General features: G+C 41.6%; 1 protein-coding gene across 3 annotated transcripts in view; it reads right to left on the bottom strand.

Annotated features, from left to right (window-relative positions):
• The window catches only part of nagpa (N-acetylglucosamine-1-phosphodiester alpha-N-acetylglucosaminidase), a 118,365-nt gene that overhangs the window by 76,395 nt on the left and 23,635 nt on the right, over positions 1-18,335 (bottom strand). For all 3 annotated transcript variants that reach the window (XM_067979200.1, XM_067979201.1, XM_067979196.1), the window contains exons 3-4: positions 8,198-8,337; positions 3,936-4,044 (exon numbers count right to left, since the gene is read on the bottom strand). In XM_067979200.1, the coding sequence (XP_067835301.1) occupies positions 3,936-4,044; positions 8,198-8,337 (249 nt within the window). The remainder of the gene's footprint in view (positions 1-3,935; positions 4,045-8,197; positions 8,338-18,335) is intronic.

The following is an 18,335-nucleotide window of genomic DNA, read 5'->3' as shown; positions in this document are numbered from 1 at the left end:
AATCAGATCCTCTAGATCTGAGTTTTTAAACTATGGCCCACAAACTCTGGCTACACGGCCCTCAAAGCACCGATCCTGGTGAGTCATTTTCTATTTAAGGTTTAAATGCTTAGCAAGCAGCTTTTTATGACCAATGAAATAGCCGTAACCAATTCTTTGTTCCTTCACTTCAGCTGGTGTTCTCCGCCACCTGTTCCATTGTCTCTTCACTGCTGGTTTGTTGGTATTTATTCTACTGCTGATTTCAATCAACAGAAGAAATACCAAAAGGCAGCAGTCAAGAGAGAATGGAGCGTGTGGTGGTGAACACCAGCTAAAGTCAGGAAACAGAGCTGAGGAAAAGGGGCGGGGGGCACTAGCCAGCAAAAGATGGAGTGGGCAGCCAGTGACTATTTACAAACGTTTGAATTCTTATCTATGATCATTTGAATTTTTATGATGGTTGTCAATTGGAACAGCGCAAATGGTGTCAATTCTCGAGTCCTGCAGTTTCTGGGAGTATTTTGTTTAAATTCTGTAGGTCACAAGGGTAATTTAAACTTAGCTTTCTACATGTTTAAATCTCTTGCATGAATTGTGATCATTTAAAAAAATTAAATCCTAGATAGTGGGACTTGTGCATGAATCTCAAGGGTTGACATTGCCAAGTCAAAAATAGGTCAATTGAATAGTTCTGAGTTCTAAAGTACAAAGTGTTGTTAGAACTCATTCATCATTGCCAAAGCTTCTTCAATAAACATTGAAATGTTATATTGCAAAACAAAGTGATCATGTTGATGGACATGGTAATCAATCATAATTCTGCCTGACCCAATAGCGTGTAATCACAATTGATCTATTAACTAGCGATGGCACATGGATCAGATTCCTTGCTCTAAAGAGGGAACCGCCAAAGGGATACAATACCAAAAGGTGCAAGCCTATTTTTTAATCCTTTAAATACATTGACTGGGCTTTCCAAACTTCTTGTCTTCACTGGCTGCATGAGTCACTTCAGTGCTTACCAAGGAACCATGCAGGTCACATAAATTACAAATCAATGTTTCCATTAATTTGCTTACATCTCAAACTATGGATGCTAACAAATGTGTTCTGGTTTATGATTTGTTCACTAATAATGCAAGAAAAGCTTGTTCCAAATCACACCCACAAATTTCAAACAAACAAACCAGTGAGTAAGAAATACAAGCACAAATAGAAATGAGTTGTCTGGGCAAGACTGCTAGGGCTTGTGGGCCACAGTTTAGACAATCTGCCTTCAGTAATTCTGCTAAAGTAGTACATCTGAAGGAGCAGCAAGGATCTTCTTAAAGACTAGCATGACCCTGCAAAAGTGCATACATTTGTTTCTGACAAAAGTCAAACAAACCCAGGGACTTCTGGTCGTGAAGAGTAGCCCTGAATAAGTGGCGCTCTGTCAGCTGGTAGAATACACTGATCAATAAACCATTTTTGTTAGATGACAGGTTTACTTAAAGTTTCTTACATGTGACAAACAGCTCAGTGGATTTCTGGCTCTTTCCAATTGACACTTTTCTCACTAGGGCATTTTTGGGCATTTCCTATTTTTCCTGCATATTATGTCGCCTTTTTTGCTCAACGGATGTGACATGTGTGTAGCTAAGAAAGGGATGCATGGCTTGCTCGTAATACTCCCTGCAGCCAGCCAGTAGGCACAAAAGACTGTCCCCTCAGATTTCCCTGCCCAATTGAGAGTTGCTGAAACAACAGCTGCAGAACTCTGGGCGGCAGCTCCCTGCCCAATGCACCTCAGATTTGTAACGGAAATGAAAAGGAGCATAGGTCACAACATAGAATGGTTATGGTGCAGAAGGAGGCCATTCGGCCCATTGAGCCTGCGCCAGCTCTCTGCAAGAGCAATCCAGCTAGTCCCACTCCCCCACTCTTTCCCCGTAGCCCTGCAAATTTTTCTCCTTCAGGTACCTATCTAACTCCTTTTTGAAAGTCACAATTGATCCTGCTTCCACCACCCTTTCAGGTAGTGCATTCCAGATCCTAACCACTCGCTGCATCAAAAGCCTTTTGTATGGTAGAGGGAAGGACAAAAATGCAAAATTTCTTGAGAGTTGAAACTTCTACAAATAAAACCGCTCATTAGACACGGGGTGGCAGATATCCCACATGTCAACTGATATAGCGTAATACACCATAACCTCCAAAAGCAGTCCTGAAAATGAAGGAAATGCCAGGTAACATTAGAACTAGGAACAGGAGTAGGCCATATGGCCCCTCGAGCCTGCTCTGCTATTCAAAAAGATCATGGCTGATCATCTACCTCAACTCCACTTTCCCGTCCTATTCCCATATCACATAGCGTCCAAAAATCTATTGATTTCAGTCTTGAAATACACTCAACGACTGAGCATCCACAGTCCTGTGAGGTAGAGAATTCCAAAGATTCAAAACCCTCTGAGTGAAGAAATTTTTCCTGATCTCGGTCCTAAATGGCCAACACCTTACCTTGAGACTATGACCCTTAGTCCTAGACTCTCCAGCCAGGGGAAACAGTCTTTCAGCATCTACCCTGTCGTGCCCTCTAAGAATTTTATGTGTTTCAATGAGATCACCTCTCATTCTTCTAAACTCCAGAGAGTATAAGCCCATTCTACTCAATCTCCCCTCAGAGGACAACCCTCTCATCCCAGGGATCAATCTAATGAACCTTTGTTGCACCCCCTCTAAGGCAGGTATATCCTTCCTTAGGTAAGGAGACTAAAACTGTACACAGTACTCCAGGTGTGGTCCCACCAAAGCTCTGTATACTTGCAGCAAGGCTTCCTTACTCTTATAATCCAACTCCCTTGCAATAAAGGCTAACATAGCATACCCCTTTTTTGCTTGCTGTACCTGCGTGTTAACTTCCTGTGTTTCGTGTACAAGGGCATCCAAATCTCTCTGACTACCAACAGTTCTTAATCTCTCACCTTTTAAAAAATATTCTGCTTTTCTATTCTTCCTACCAAAGTGGATAATTTCACATTTCCCCACATTATACTCCATCTGCCACCTTCTCGCCCACTCACTTAACCTGTCTAAATCCCTTTGCAGCCTCTTCACAGCTTACTTTGCCATCTAGCTTTGTATCGTCAGCAAACTTGGATACATTACAATATATATCAATGACTTGGATGAGGGGGCAGAGTGTAAACAGCTGAAGCCCAAGCACTGATCCTTGCAGCACTCCACTAGTTACAACCTGCCAACCCGAAAATGACCCGTTTATTCCTACTCTGTTTTCTGACCATTAACCAATCCTCTATCCATGCTAATATATTACCCCCAATCCCATAAGCCCTAATCTTGTGTAACAACCTCTTGTATGGCACCTTATTGAATGCCTTTTGAAAATCCAAATATACTACATCTACCCCGCTAGCTACATCCTCAAAGAACTCTTAATAGATTTGTCAAACACGATTTCCCTTTCATAAAACCATGTTGACTCTGCCTAAATATATTATGATTTTCTAAGTGCCCTGTTGCTACATCCTTTATTATCTGTGCTTATGTTAAAATTTGTATGAAATGGAGATATGCCAAATCTTAATGAAAAAGTTTTTTCATACTTGGATAATAAAAATCAATTCTTAGTAATGATCACTGCACAGAACCAACTTCTGTATCTGCAGCCTGTATTTTAATTGAATCCAGATTACTTTGAACTTCAATTGTACTATGTGGTAGATCAGTGGGTACAATTACCTGCATGACTCGAACAGGGCTATTAGATGAATAAAAATAAACGACAGCCAGAAATATTACTTCAAAAGAAAATAACGAACAAATTTCTTTCAATATAATTGGTTAATGTATTGATTGTGAATACAAATTTAACCTGTAAAGTTGTAATATGACAACCATATCAAACCATTAAAAAATGTCTTTTATATCTGAGGCTAATAAATGTATCTTACCCTCTGTCATCAGTCTGTCCGTCAATATGGAATAAAATAAGCCTCCCATATTTATCATGTCCCACAGCAGTTCGTGCAGACACCACATTAACAAACCTTTCAAAAGTTCCTATTTAAAGTAGAAAAGACTTAGTAAATGTTTTGTTTTATATTAATATGTAAACAATAACAACTTGCATTTATATAGCACCTTTAATGTAGTAAAACAGCCCAAGGCACTTCACAGGCTCCACAACATTCACCTGAGGAAGGAGGAAGCCTCCGAAAGCTTGTGAATTTCAAATAAAATTGTTGGACTATAACTTGGTGTTGTAAAATTGTTTACAACAGACAAAAATTGACACCGAGCCAAAGGAGACATTAGGACAGATGGTCAAAGAGGTAGGTTTTAAGAAGCGACTTAAAGGAGGGGAGAAAGGTGGAGCGGTTAAAGGAGGGAATTCCAGAGCTTAGGGCCTAGACGGCTGAAGGCTCAGCTGCCAATGGGATGCACAAGAGTTCAGAGTTGGAGGAACGCATAGTTCTCAGAGGATTAGTATTATTTATGCATTTCTGGATCTACAATCTATAAAGGCAAACACAATTTCTTAACAAAAAATCTTGTCCATTTTCTCCACTCAAAGGTGTTAAATCATTGCTAGCTGACCTCTGGTATCTTGCCTAAGCAGCAATTATTCATGCATCAGCCTTGAAATTTCAGTGTTAGCAGGCTAATCCACTGCATGAGGCACAACAGTTGAGCCCTAGTTCTTCTCTCAACAGACCTCCAGACATGTACACCACCAGCAAGGAGCTAGATAACAAATCGGGGACTGATTACTCCTTCCCTAAAGTGGGATGTGCAGGAAAAATCCGAGTGCCCCTAACACCGCTCCGACTGAGATAAGCTAACTCAATACAGACCAGGGATTGAATCTGGGACCCTCCTGATCTGTTTGATTCAACTACTTACTGAACTAGTGGAGGAGCTGGTTGATTCAGTATGCATCAAATAACTACGAAAACTTCCAGGAATATTTTAGGTTAACAATTCAGGGCAATGCGGTAGGTTGTGTATTTCGACTCATGCTCTGCCATATTTTTGTATTGTGCTTACAGCTGCACTGCTTGGGGAGCAGAAATGAGTAACCTATATCCCCAGACACTGTTGGAGTAGCTTTAAGATGGGAAAAAAGGGGAATAGGAAAGAGGAAACAAAAGAAAATTACCTCAAAAAATAAATTCAATGAAGCTCAGTACTTAATTTCCTTATGGGTTCCAAAGCCACACTATACTTGAGCTCCATCTAATGAGAATTATTATCTCAAAACTAACAGCAATGAAGAAGGAATATGAAAAGTAGTGAATTATAGATTAAAATGAATAAAAATGGCAAACAATTTTATGCAGTGTCTAACAATAAAAGTTGTAACAATCAAGTCAAACAGATTATTACACCTTTTGGAGATGTTCGTGGTTATGCTGCTGTATGCACAGTGGATGAAACATTAAGAATACACCACTGAGTACCAAGTGATGGAAAATCTGCCCCACGATAGTAATAGGAGATTGTGATCTTTCTTTAAATCAACTGTACAGCACCATAGAGTAATCCCTTTTCTTTTTTGGGGGTGGGGGGAGGGAAAAAGGGAAGAATAGAAGGGAGCTACAAAAAGCTGACATCATCCATTGAAGAGGGGAGGGGTTGGTCGGTCGGTCGGAAAAACAGACTACACATATAGGAACCAATAAGTACAGAAAACCTTTTACACATAACCCAACAGAATCCACTCATCACATCCAAAATCTCCAAGTCTTCAGTCAGGTCAGCTGACGATTTTTAGCACCCAGTTTTGTTACAGATCCACTAGATAACAACAGAGCCATAGCCAAATCAGTAAACTGGTGGACACATTCTGAAATCTTGAGCTAAAACCACAATGGTCAAGTATTTCAAGCTTTCATCTAAAGGTGCTACTTACACCAGTTCACATATGTTAGTTACTTAAAAGGCTCCATTCTCATCTTTTGAGTGTCACTTAATTTTTAAATGTTTACACGTCCTTATTCACCAACTACTGGAATTTAGTAATGCCATTTTAAATGCCTCCCCATAAAGCACTAATCTGTAATAGGGTACAATTCCACTGATGTTGGCAACCCTCCAGTAACTTGGCTCAAGTGGCCATTCTTCACGGGAGTCTAGAACGCCAGCAGGTTTTTTTTTTAAAACACTGAAAATTCAACACAGGTCAGGAACTGAACTCGAGAATGTGAGCCATATTTTAACATATTAGTAAGTTAATGGTTTTTAAGTGCGCTATTGGCAATCTTCCAGTACTATTGCACAGCATTCTTTGGAGTACTTAGTATGTGTTCTATGAGTATAGCTAATTTACCACTTTTTACATACTTTAAATACCATAAAAAGTCAAGTTTACTGGTGTATGTTATTTGTATTCAATTTTCAAATATTGAAATGTTGACACCACATGCCATTACAACTGTGAGCACATATTCTATACTATGAAATGGTGCCAAAAATAGCCATCACTTTTCAATAAATACAATAGAAATGCTTCTGCATACATATGTATAGTATATGTTGATTTGATATACCATAATACAAATGCAATTTGCATTCATGCAGTAGTTCATATGTGCAGGATGGCATATTCATGATTTGCAATGAAGAAAGGGATATGGTGGACACGGAGCATAGGAAAAAAGGAGAATTGAAATGCTAGGATGGACAGCCAAGGGCACAGGCAAAGAGGAAGGTTTTGTGGAGATTTTTGAAAGGAGGGAAAGAGGTGGCAAGGCAGAGGGAGAAAGCAAGGAGTGTAGCGGTTGAACGAGCAGCTGCTAATGGTGGAGTGGACAGAGCAAAGGATGAGGAGAAGTCTGAAAATGACCTGTTTATCCCTACTCTCTGTCTTCTGTCTGTTAACAAATCCTCAATCCATGCTATATTACCACCAACCCCATGAGCCCTTACCTTGCGTAACAACCTTTTATGTGGCACCTTATCGAATGCCTTTTGAATATCCAAATATACTACATCCACTGATTCCCCTTTATCTACCCTGCTAGTTACATCCTCAAAAAACTCTTAAGGTATTGAGGTGATAGACTGTGTGGTGTGGCGACACGCCATATTGGACCTGCATTGTAAGGAAAATAGAAGTGACTGAGATTCAATGACCCATTCTGTTTTCCTGATCATAGTGCTTCTCTGTTGGGCTACACTAATGGCTATAGTGAAATCAGTAGCCTGGGAACAAGCAGATACAAAAAAGCTTTGAAGAAGTGTAGAAGTGCTTTGAGGAGTGTGTTGCCAGATTTTAAGAGGGTGGCAGTAGTGAAGGAAAATCCAAGGGCAACATAAAATAAAACACATCAAAGGGTGCCAATATAAAACAATCACAGAACTCTTTGCAAAAACATTTAAAAAAATTAAAACTGCACTCATTCAAAAGCAATTTTGTTAGTCAGCAGTATTAACTATTTCCTACAAAAAAAATTGCAAAACATTAATTTTGAAAAGTTAAAAGTGAAATGTTTGTTAAGCTGAAGAAGTCTTTTTGTTATTCAGTCTTCTTGGTCAGTCACAAAAAATATAGCCTAGAAGTGCCTGTAATATTAGCATATATAACATTAGTTTGTGCATTATAATTACAGAAATAGAGCCCATTTAAATGGGTTCAAACATTCATATTGCACAGAGTAATGTTTAGGCCTTTATATGCTTCAAGCCAGGTATCAAGAGTCAACATTCATAAAAATCTCAATTTAGATTTCTTCTGTGAATGAGAATAAATGGTTATTGTGGAAATTTCGACTTAGGATACAAAACAAAGTGCTGTTGTAAAAATTATTTCAAAAATTGCTGAAAACAACTAGCAATTTTAATGTTTAATACTGATTTCTGCTAAATCAACTATGGTATAAACTGTTTCATTGCATTGCGACTGCAGCACCCGAATACAGCTTGTGTCACATCCCAAAGCTAGAATACAGAAGCAAAAATGCATGTTCAAAAGACATTCAACTGTTCTCAATGATCAGTTCAGACTACTCTAAAATGTTTTGTTTTTTATTTCATCAGAATCAAATACAGCATCTGACAAATTTTGTGGTAAACAAAAAAAACAAGCTACATAGAGTTTATGATTCTTTGCTTTTGGAACAATGCAATAAATTTGGATTTCACCGCAACATTTTAAAAGACATTTTCACTGTCTTTACTCATTAAACCATGAGTTTTGACTCTTGTACTGTACCTGTTTCCTGGGTCTTTGAACACTCAGCCGATTTGCTCGTATTAATATAAATAGTCCCATTTCGCAGGAGCCAAATTACTCCACTCACTAGTTGAACAAATGGATTTTCTTTATCCAGGACATCCTCTTCTGATAGATATCTGTCAATATTTGATAATTCTGATTAAAATTTTTAATGTAGTACATTAGATATAAAATGAAACCATTCTACACATTTTAATTGGGTATGGCTAATTAGGAAAAAAAAGCTTATTTGTAAACAACATCTTCAACACTAAGATAAGCTCAGAAAATCACAGGCAAAATTATAAATTGATGCAAGACTTTGTGGTACTGTATAATCATGACTAGAATGTAGGAGTAGGATTGCATAGAATGAAGTCTATCAATAAACTGCATTAAAAAATGCCTCTGGCGGTAGCATTTCTATTTTGGCATTACTCAGTAAACTGAAGGATTATATGGTTTTATAACGACAGGGTTATATGGTTTTATATGGTTTTATAATGGTGAGGGAGTGCTTATATCTTAGTAGCTTTTTCTAATAGTTGTAAAGGGTTTACCTTGACGAAAGCTGTCTGCTGATAAAGCAGAGCTATGTTTAACATGGTCTGTCTCTAAGGTTACAGTGTACTCCATGGAATGGGATGGGGAGTAGACACATTGAGGTCAATTGCTATTGCTTAGGGTAGTGTCTCTAGTTTAGCAGCTGTTTGTAAATCCCAGCTTTTCCCCTTGAGAAGAAGCTAGGTTATTAAGGTCAGCACAAAATGACAAATGATTTTTTAAAAAAGCCTAAGACTTCAATTTTGATTTATTGCCATTTATTATACAAAATGTTACTGTTAGTGTTTATGATATTAAAGCCAATTATGTGCAAGTGTTACATATACTTTGCATGTGTGACATGAAGGTATAATGAATGCAATTGATGTTAGACTTCTAATCATAAATAGTGCATTTTTACAATTGGGAATGAATCTAATACAGGCAGCCCTACCTATAAGTCAGATGAAATCAGACAAATACGAGCCTAATACTTCTGTTAACTGTATGACATGCTGCTGGGGAAATGGAATCAAGTGGCTGAAGGATAATGTGCAGCCAATTTCAGACTGCTATTGAAGAAATGTCAGTCTTGTAATGTAACTGAAGTACTACTCTGCTTGAAATGTGTTACTTTAAAAATGAACTTTAAAAAGGTATATTTTAATATTTGGCAGATTTTTAATATTAACATTTCAATATTCAACATTGGTGTATTGTTGACAAATTTAAACTATTGTCAACATAATCACAATATTCTGAAATAATGTTCCTGTATTAATTTGATAATTAGCTTCATGGTTATTTGTCTCTGATTCTAACATTTCAATCACACAATTGATTAACTTTTTTCAAGTCTGATCACAAATAAAGTAACTCAATTTAAACGGCAACTCCATTTTAGTAAAATTTTCAAAGATTCTACATTATAGCTGCAAATTGACTATAGAATCGAATCCCAGATCAAATTCAACACATTCCACTCCAATTAAAATCATTTTCCAGTATTCAAAATTAAGTCACATCTGTAGTGAGTGGTGTGATATTGTAGTGCTTCAACAGAATCCAGGTTTGCTCTTTTGATCTCAAACTACTTTGTCAGAGGGAGTAGCTTTTTAAAAATTCGTTCATGGGATGTGGGCGTCGCTGGCGAGGCCGGCATTTATTGCCCGTCCATAATTGTCCTTGAGAAGGTAGTGGTGAGCCGGCTTCTTGAACCGCTGCAGTCCGTGTGGTGAAGGTTCTCCCACAGTGCTGTTAGGAAGGGAGTTCCAGGATTTTGACCAAGCGACGATGAAGGAATGGCGATGTATTTCCAAGTCGGGATGGTGTGTGACTTGGAGGGGAACGTGCAGGTGGTGTTGTTCCCATGTGCCTGCTGCTCTTGTCCTTCTAGGTGGTAGAGGTCGCAGGTTTGGGAGGTGCTGTCGAAGAAGCCTTCGCAAGTTGCTGCAGTGCATCCTGTGGATGGTACACACTGCAGCCACAGTGCGCCGATGGTGAAGGGAGTGAATGTTTAGGGTGGCGGATGGGGTGCCAATCAAGTGGGCTGCTTTGTCCTGGATGGTGTCGAGCTTCTTGAGTGTTGTTGGAGCTGCACTCATCCAGGCAAGTGGAGAGTATTCCATCACACTCCTGACTTGTGCCTTGTAGATGGTGGAAAGGCTTTGGGGAGTCAGGAGGTGAGTCTCTCGCTGCAGAATACCCAGCCTCTGACCTGCTCTTGTAGCTACAGTATTTATATGGCTGGTCCAGTTAAGTTTCTGGTCAATGCTGACCCCCAGGATGTTGATGGTGGGGGATTCGGCGATGGTCATGCCGTTGAATGTCAAGAGGAGGTGGTTGGACTCTCTCTTGTTGGAGATGGTCATTGCCTGGCACTTGTCTGGCGCGAATGTTACTTGCCACTTATCAGCCCAAGCCTGGATGTTGTCCAGGTCTTGCTACACGCAGGCACTGACAGCTTCATTATCTGAGGGGTTGCGAATGGAACTGAACACTGTGCAATCATCAGCGAACATCCCCATTTCTGACCTTATGATGGAGGAAAGGTCATTGATGAAGCAGCTGAAGATGGTTGGGCCTAGGACACTGCCCTGAGGAACTCTTGCAGCAATGCCCTGGGGCTGAGATGATTGGCCTCCAACAACCACTACCATCTTCCTTTGTGCTAGGTATGACTCCAGCCACTGGAGAGTTTTCCCCCTAATTCCCATTGACTTCAATTTTACTAGGGCTCCTTGGTGCCACACTCGGTCAAATGTTGCCTTGATGTCAAGGGCAGTCACTCTCACCTCACCTCTGGAATTCAGCTCTTTTGTCCATGTTTGGACCAGGGCTGTAATGAGGTCTGGCGCAGAGTGGTCCTGGTGGAACCCAAACTGAGCATCGGTGAGCAGGTTATTGGTGAGTAAGTGCCGCTTGATAGCACTGTCGATGACACCTTCCATCACTTTGCTGATGATTGAGAGTAGACTGATGGGGCGGTAATTGGCCAGATTGGATTTGTCCTGCTTTTTGTGGACAGGACATACTTGGGCAATTTTCCACATTGTCGGGTAGATGCCAGTGTTGTAGCTGTACTGGAACAGCTTGGCCAGAGGCGCAGCTAGTTCTGGAGCACAAGACTTCAGCACTACAGCCGGGATGTTGTCGGGGCCCATAGCCTTTGCTGTATCTAGTGCACTCAGCCGTTTCTTGGTATCACGTGGAGTGAATCGAATTGGCTGAAGACTGGCTTCTGTGACGGTGGGGATATCGGGAGGAGGCCAAGATGGATCATCTACTCGGCACTTCTAGGAACATAGGAACAGGAGTAGGCCATTCAGCTCCTCGTGCCTGTTCCGCCATTTGATAAGATCATGGCTGATCTGTGATCTAACTCCATATACCTGCCTTTGACCCATATCCCTTAATACCTTTGGTTGCCAAAAAACTATCTGTCTCAGATTTAAATTTAGCAATTGAGCTATTATCTATCTCAGATTTAAATTTAGCAATTGAGCTAAATTGAAGATGGTTGGAAATGCTTCAGCCTTGTCTTTTGCACTCACGTGCTGGGCTCCGCCATCACTGAGGATGGGGATGTTTGCAGGGCCTCCTCCTCCCGTTAGTTGTTTAATTGTCCACCACCATTCACGACTGGATGTGGCAGGACTGCAGAGCTTTGATCTGATCCGTTGGTTGTGGAATCGCTTAGCTCTGTCTATAGCATGTTGCTACCGCTGTTTAGCATGCATGTAGTCCTGAGTTGTAGCTTCACCAGGTTGGCACCTCATTTTTAGGTACGCCTGGTGCTGCTCCTGGCATGCTCTTCTACACTCCTCATTGAACCAGGGTTGATCCCCTGGCTTGTTGGTGATGGTAGAGTGAGGAATATGCCGGGCCATGAGGTTACAGATTGTGCTGGAATACAATTCTGCTGCAGCTGATGGCCCACAGCGCCTCATGGATGCCCAGTTTTGAGCTTCTCGATCTGTTCGGAATCTATCCCATTTCGCACGGTGATAGTGCCACACAACACGTTGGATGGTGTCCTCAGTGCGAAGACGGGACTTCATCTCCACAAGGACTGTGCGGTGGTCACTCCTACCAATACTGTCATGGACAGATGCATTTGCGACAGGTAGGTTGGTGAGGACGAGGTCAAGTAAGTTTTTCCCTCGTGTTGGTTCGCTCACCACCTGCTGCAGGCCCAGTCTGGCAGCCATGTCCTTCAGGACTCGGCCAGCTCGGTCAGTAGTGGTGCTACCGAGCCACTCTTGGTGATGAACATTGTAGTCCCCCACCCAGAGTACATTCTGTGTTCTTGCTACTCTCAGTGCTTCCTCCAACTGGTGTTCAACATGGAGGAGGACTGATTCATCAGCGGAGGGAGGGCGGTAGGTGGTAATCAGCAGGACGTTTCCTTGCCCATGTTTGACCTGATGCCATGAGATTTCAGTGGGTCCAGAGTCAGTGTTGAGGACTCCCAGGGCCACTCCCTCCTGACTTTCTATCACTGTACCGCCACCTCTGGTGGGTCTGTCCTGCCGGTGGGACAGGACATACCCAGGGATGGTGATGGAAGAGATTAGGCTCTTTCTTACAAGAAGCAAAAGAGTAACACTGGCTGATGAATCACCCTTGAATTATCACATAATTCTCAGCATCCGATATAGAAGCATCAGCACTAGTCATGTCCTGGGACAGATCAGCTTGCTGGCCACTTGACTGGGAAATCGGGATGGGGAAGGGAGGGGGGTAAAGAAGGGAAGTGGAAAAAATAATGAAGCATTCCAAAGCTGAATATACAGTCGGCTTAGACAAAAAGGCACAGTATCAATATTTAAATAAACATAACTGACTTATTAAAACCAAGATTCTTCAAGTTGCATTTCAATACTAGGGGGTTACAAATTTCTGTAATTAATGTATTATTATAAAAGAAAATTCCCATCCCACAGTGGATGAGAAAAGTTGTTCTCCATATGCACACAATGCCAAGGGTAGCTTGTTCCTGTAGTGAAATGCTCATATTTCCATGAGATTATGAGTTGGGAGTACTGAAAGGCAAATATAATCATGAGATTATGAGCTGGGAGTACTGAAAGGCAAATATAATGGTAACTTTAACAGGTATACCCGTTAAAGCTAAAATAACCAGTCATTACCAAATGTCAAGTTGTGACAAAATTGTGACACCAGAAGTAAGAGTGTAATAACACGAAGTGCACGTGGGTGAAATTAAATTTGTATATATATATGTGTGTGTATGGATTGACTTGCCTGTTTTCCTGTATTAGAGGATGAATTATTTCTCAGATTCAATATCTCCCTAGTCAGTAGTTCTCTTTATAGCTCATGCTTGATTGCTACAATTAGAAATATTTATGACTGACATGAGATAAAATAAAGTGACAAAAGTAAAAAATAGCCCAATGCATCTTGCATTACTTGTGTGGTACAAACTGAACATTTCTACAACACCTGGTCCAGAACCTTGGAGAGGATTTTGTTTGTAAGTACTGAACATGAATTCCCATCAAGATCCTTTTTTGTGAAATTTATGCCAATTTCTTCCATGCTAATATATTTATTAAATTAATAAGGAAAATCCATGTCCCCATTCAAAATTAAATAACTTTAAGTATTAGGCTTTTTTGATCTTTTCCATGTGTTTTTAATGGGTTAAAAATAGTTTCCAGCAACATAGTTTGCTTTTTTATCCCAGAGATGTAATATTTTTATTTCTCCTCCCTGGGCAATGTTGCCAGTTTCACTGATGAGCTTTAAGAAGATGTTTGTACTCAAATTGGGAGATATTGTAATTGAATTTCCACTTAACACGTTTAGTGTAAGTGACTAAGTTTCTTGTTTTTGGGCTTGACTGCTGTTAAGAGATTTTTATTTTCCAAGCTGCTTTTGCAAATACCGCATGACCACACTGTGATTGAAAAGCATTCATGGTGACGTGTGAAAGCTTATAGTAGTTTTGCCATATCTCAGATATACATAACATGATGAGACAGCTTGAACCTTGTCCAGAAAGTGTCCATTTAGCATGCACTATTTTAGAAATAATTTTCTTATGTTCTTATCGGGGAGCGGGCAGGAAATTGGACATGAATTTAGATTTGAGGTTAGGATCAGATCAGCCATGATCTTATTGAATGGCGGAGCAGGCTCGAGGGGCCGTTTGGCCTACTCCTGCTCCTATTTCTTATTATGTTCTTATTCTCACCCAAATTCTTAACCGATAAAGTAAAATTTAACATAAAAATAAAGAGTGGAAGCACCATTAACGTTACTACACCTCATAATATATTTGTACAGTGATATTACTCACCGATCATCTGACTAGGTGTCATTGGAACAATCAGGCACCAGGCTTCCAATTTGAAAATTTTGATGCCAACTTGGACCTCTTGCATAAGCACAATCATTTTGAAAAAGGCAGAAGTCTTTCAAGGGCCAGGTGTTACATACTGACAGTGGAGTTTAGGAGGACAGTGGAATACTAGAGCCTTGCTTTCATCAAGGAGTCCTTGGCTCCTTTTGATTATGTGGGCTCAGTGTGAGTGAATGCGCATATGGGGATGAGCTGGTGGGGGTTGGGTGTATGTTTACACAAAGGTAGTTCACCAATTCCAAGTGTAGTCTGTTCATCAAAATGTCTCAGGTTTGAAGAGAGTGCTGGATTGCACCACATCTTCCCAATGCTGGCAATAGGTTCAAAATTCTTGGGTCTAGAAGGTGGTGAGGTTCATCATTGTTCAAATCTCCCTCTCCTCTCCAAAGTCCTTGAATATGTTGTTGCTTCCCAAATCCGTGTCCATCCATTCTCACAATTGTGTGAATCTCTCCAAATAGGTTTTATTGTCTCCTACAGCATCAAAATGTCCCTAACCAGTCACAAATGACATCCTTGGTGACTGTGATCATGGTGCATTATCCCTCCTCTACCTCTCTGCAGCCTTTGACCACACTATCCTCCTCCTTTGTTGTCCAGCTTAGTGGGACAGCCCGCTTGGTTCCACTCTTATCCATGCAACGGGTTCTCTTCCCATCTCCCGCACCATTACGTCCAGAGTCCCCCCACGGATCTATCCTTGGTCCAACCCTCTTCCACATTTATGTGTTGCTCCTTGGCGACATCATCCGTAGACATCGGGTCAGCTTCCACATGACACTCAGCTCGATCTCACTACCTGTCTTGCCTCCACTGTTTGTGTCGTGTTGTCAGACTGCTTGTCTGATCGCCAGTCTTGAACAAGCCACAATTTTCTCCAACTAAACACTGATAAGACCAAAGCCATGGTCTTCAGCCCTACCGCACACTCCATAATCTTGCCCCGGATTCCATTTCCACCAATTCCATTCCCTCGCCAGCCACCATCTCAGGCTGAACCAGACTGGTCATAGCTTCAACATCCTATTTGACCTGAGCTGTTTCTGAACCCATATCCTCCATCACAAAGAATACCTACTTCCATCTTCATCCCTATCTCAGCCTGTCCGCCTAGTGCCATCAAGCGCTTGGCCTATACTTAGGAACAGGAGTAGGCCATTCAGTCCCTCGGGAGTGCTCAGCCCTTCAATTAGATCATGGCTGATCTGTACCTCAACTCCATTTATCCGCCGTAGTTCCATATCCCTTGATACCCTTACCTAACAAATATCTATCGATCTTGGTCTTAAAAGCTCCAATTGTCCCAGCATCCACGGCCTTTTGGGAGAGAGAATTCCAGATTTCTACTGCCCTTAGTGTAGAAAAAGTGCTTCCTGATTTCACTCCTGAAGGGCCTAGCTCTTATTTTAAGATTACGTTCCCTTGTCTTGAGTCCCCCAACAGATGAACTTGTTTCTAGGTATCGACCCTATCAAACCCTTTTAACATTTTAAACACCTCAACAGATCTCCCCTCAATGTTCTATACTCAAGTGAATACAAATCAAGTTTGCGCAACGTGTCTTCATTATTTACCCTGCTAAGCCCCAGTATCATTCTGGTGAACCTGCTCTGCACCCCCTTCGAAGCAAATATATCCTTCCCGAGGTGTGGTACCCAAAACTGAACACAGTACTCCAGATGGGGTCTAACTAAGACTCTATACAACTGAAGCATAACTTCAACCCCTTTGTATTCCAGCCCCCTTGAGATAAAGGCCAACATTCCATTAGCTTTTTTGATTGTTTCTTGTACCCATCTATGAGCTTTTAATTATTTGTGTGTAGTTGGGATTCCCAAATCTCTTGGCTCTTCTACACTTCCTAGTTTCTCACCATTTAGAAAATACTTTGATTTATCTTTCTTGGGTCCGAAGTGGATAACCTCGCACATGCCCACATTAAACTCCCATTTGCCATAGTTTTGCCTACTCACTTAATCTGTCTATATCCCTTTGCAACTTCCTACTGCCATCTGCACTACTTACAGTCCAAAATTGTGCTGCTCTTTTATTACACCCCCCACCCCCTCCAAGACCTGCTCACCTATCCCCACTGACCTACGCTACCTCTTGAGAGGTCCTCAAATTTAATTTTTCAATGTTGTGTTTAAACCCCTAGGCAGGTAGAGCAGGAGTCCCCTGAGGCCATCTCCCTCTCAAACAGATATACCGCTTTGGATACTGTTGGGGGAGATGGCTCATCAGGGAAAGCAGCAAGAGCCAAGTTCGTGGCACCACGGGTGGCTCTGCTGCACAGGAGGGGAGGAATAAGAGTGGCAGGGCTATATTGATGGGGGATTCAATTATAAGGGGAACAGACAGGCGTTTCTGCGGCCGCAAACGTGACGCCAGGATGTTATGTTGCCTCCCTGGTGCTAGGGTCAAGGATAACACAGAGCGGCTGCAGGGCATTCTGGAGGGGGAGGGTGAATAGCCAGTCGTTGTGGTCCATATCGGTACCAACGACATAGGTTAAAAAAGGGTTGAGGTCCTGCAAGGTGAATTTGAGTTTGGAGATAAGTTGAAAAGCAGGACCTCAAAAGGTAGTGATCTCAGGATTACTACCAGTGCGACGTGCTAGTGAGTATAGGAACAGGTGAATAGACCAGATGAATGCGTGGCTGCAGGGATGGTGTAGGAGGGAGGGATTTAGATTCCTGGGACATTGGGACCGGTTCTGGGGAAGATGGGACCTGTACAAGCGGGACGGGTTACACCCGAGCAGGACCGGGACCGACGTCCTCGCGGGGGTGTTGGCTAGTGCTGTTGGGGAAGGTTTCAACTAGAATGGCAGGGGGATGGGAACCTGAGCAGGGAGACAGGAACCTGAGCAGGGAGACAGAGGAGGGGGAAACAAGGATAGAAACAAAAGACAGAAAGGGAAGAAGCAATAGTGGAAGGCAGAGAAAACAAGGGATAAAAACAAATAGGGCCATAGTGCAAAATAAAACTAAGATGACTAGCAATCTTATAAAGACAAGTCTTAAGGCATTGTGTCTTAATGCGCAGAGCATTCCCAATAAGCTAGATGAATTAACAGCACAGATAGATATTAACGGTTATGATATAGTTGCGATTACGGAGACATGGCTGCAGGGTGACCAAGGATGGGAACTGAATATCCAGGGGTATTCAATATTTAGGAAGGACAGGCAAAAAGGGAAAGGAGGTGGGGTAGCGTTGTTGGTAAAAGAGGAAATCAATGCAATAGCGAGGAAGGATATTGGCTCAGAAAATCACGATGTATGGGTGGAGCTAAGAAACACAAAGGGGCAGAAAACATTGGTGGGGATTGCCTATAGGCCCCCAAACAGTAGTGGAGATGTAGGGGAGGGCATTAAACAGGAAATTAGAGACGCATGCAAGAAGGGTACAACTATAATCATGGGTGACTTTAATCTACATATAGATTGGTCAAACCAAATTAGCAATAATACTGTGGGGGAGGAATTCCCGGAGTGTGTCCTTGATGGTTTTCAAGACCAATACGTTGAGGAACCAACTAGAGAACAGGCGATCCTAGACTGGGTATTGTGCAATGAGAAAGGATTAATTAACAATCTTGTTGTGCGGGATCCCTTAGGGAAGAGCGACCATAACATGACAGAATTCCTCATTAAGATGGAGAGTGAAGTAGTTGAATCCAAAACTAGGGTCCTGAAT

This window comes from Heptranchias perlo, chromosome 3, assembly GCF_035084215.1.
Source record: "Heptranchias perlo isolate sHepPer1 chromosome 3, sHepPer1.hap1, whole genome shotgun sequence".
Classification (NCBI taxonomy): Eukaryota; Metazoa; Chordata; class Chondrichthyes; order Hexanchiformes; family Hexanchidae; genus Heptranchias; species Heptranchias perlo.
This window is presented reverse-complemented; position numbering and strand designations above follow the sequence as displayed.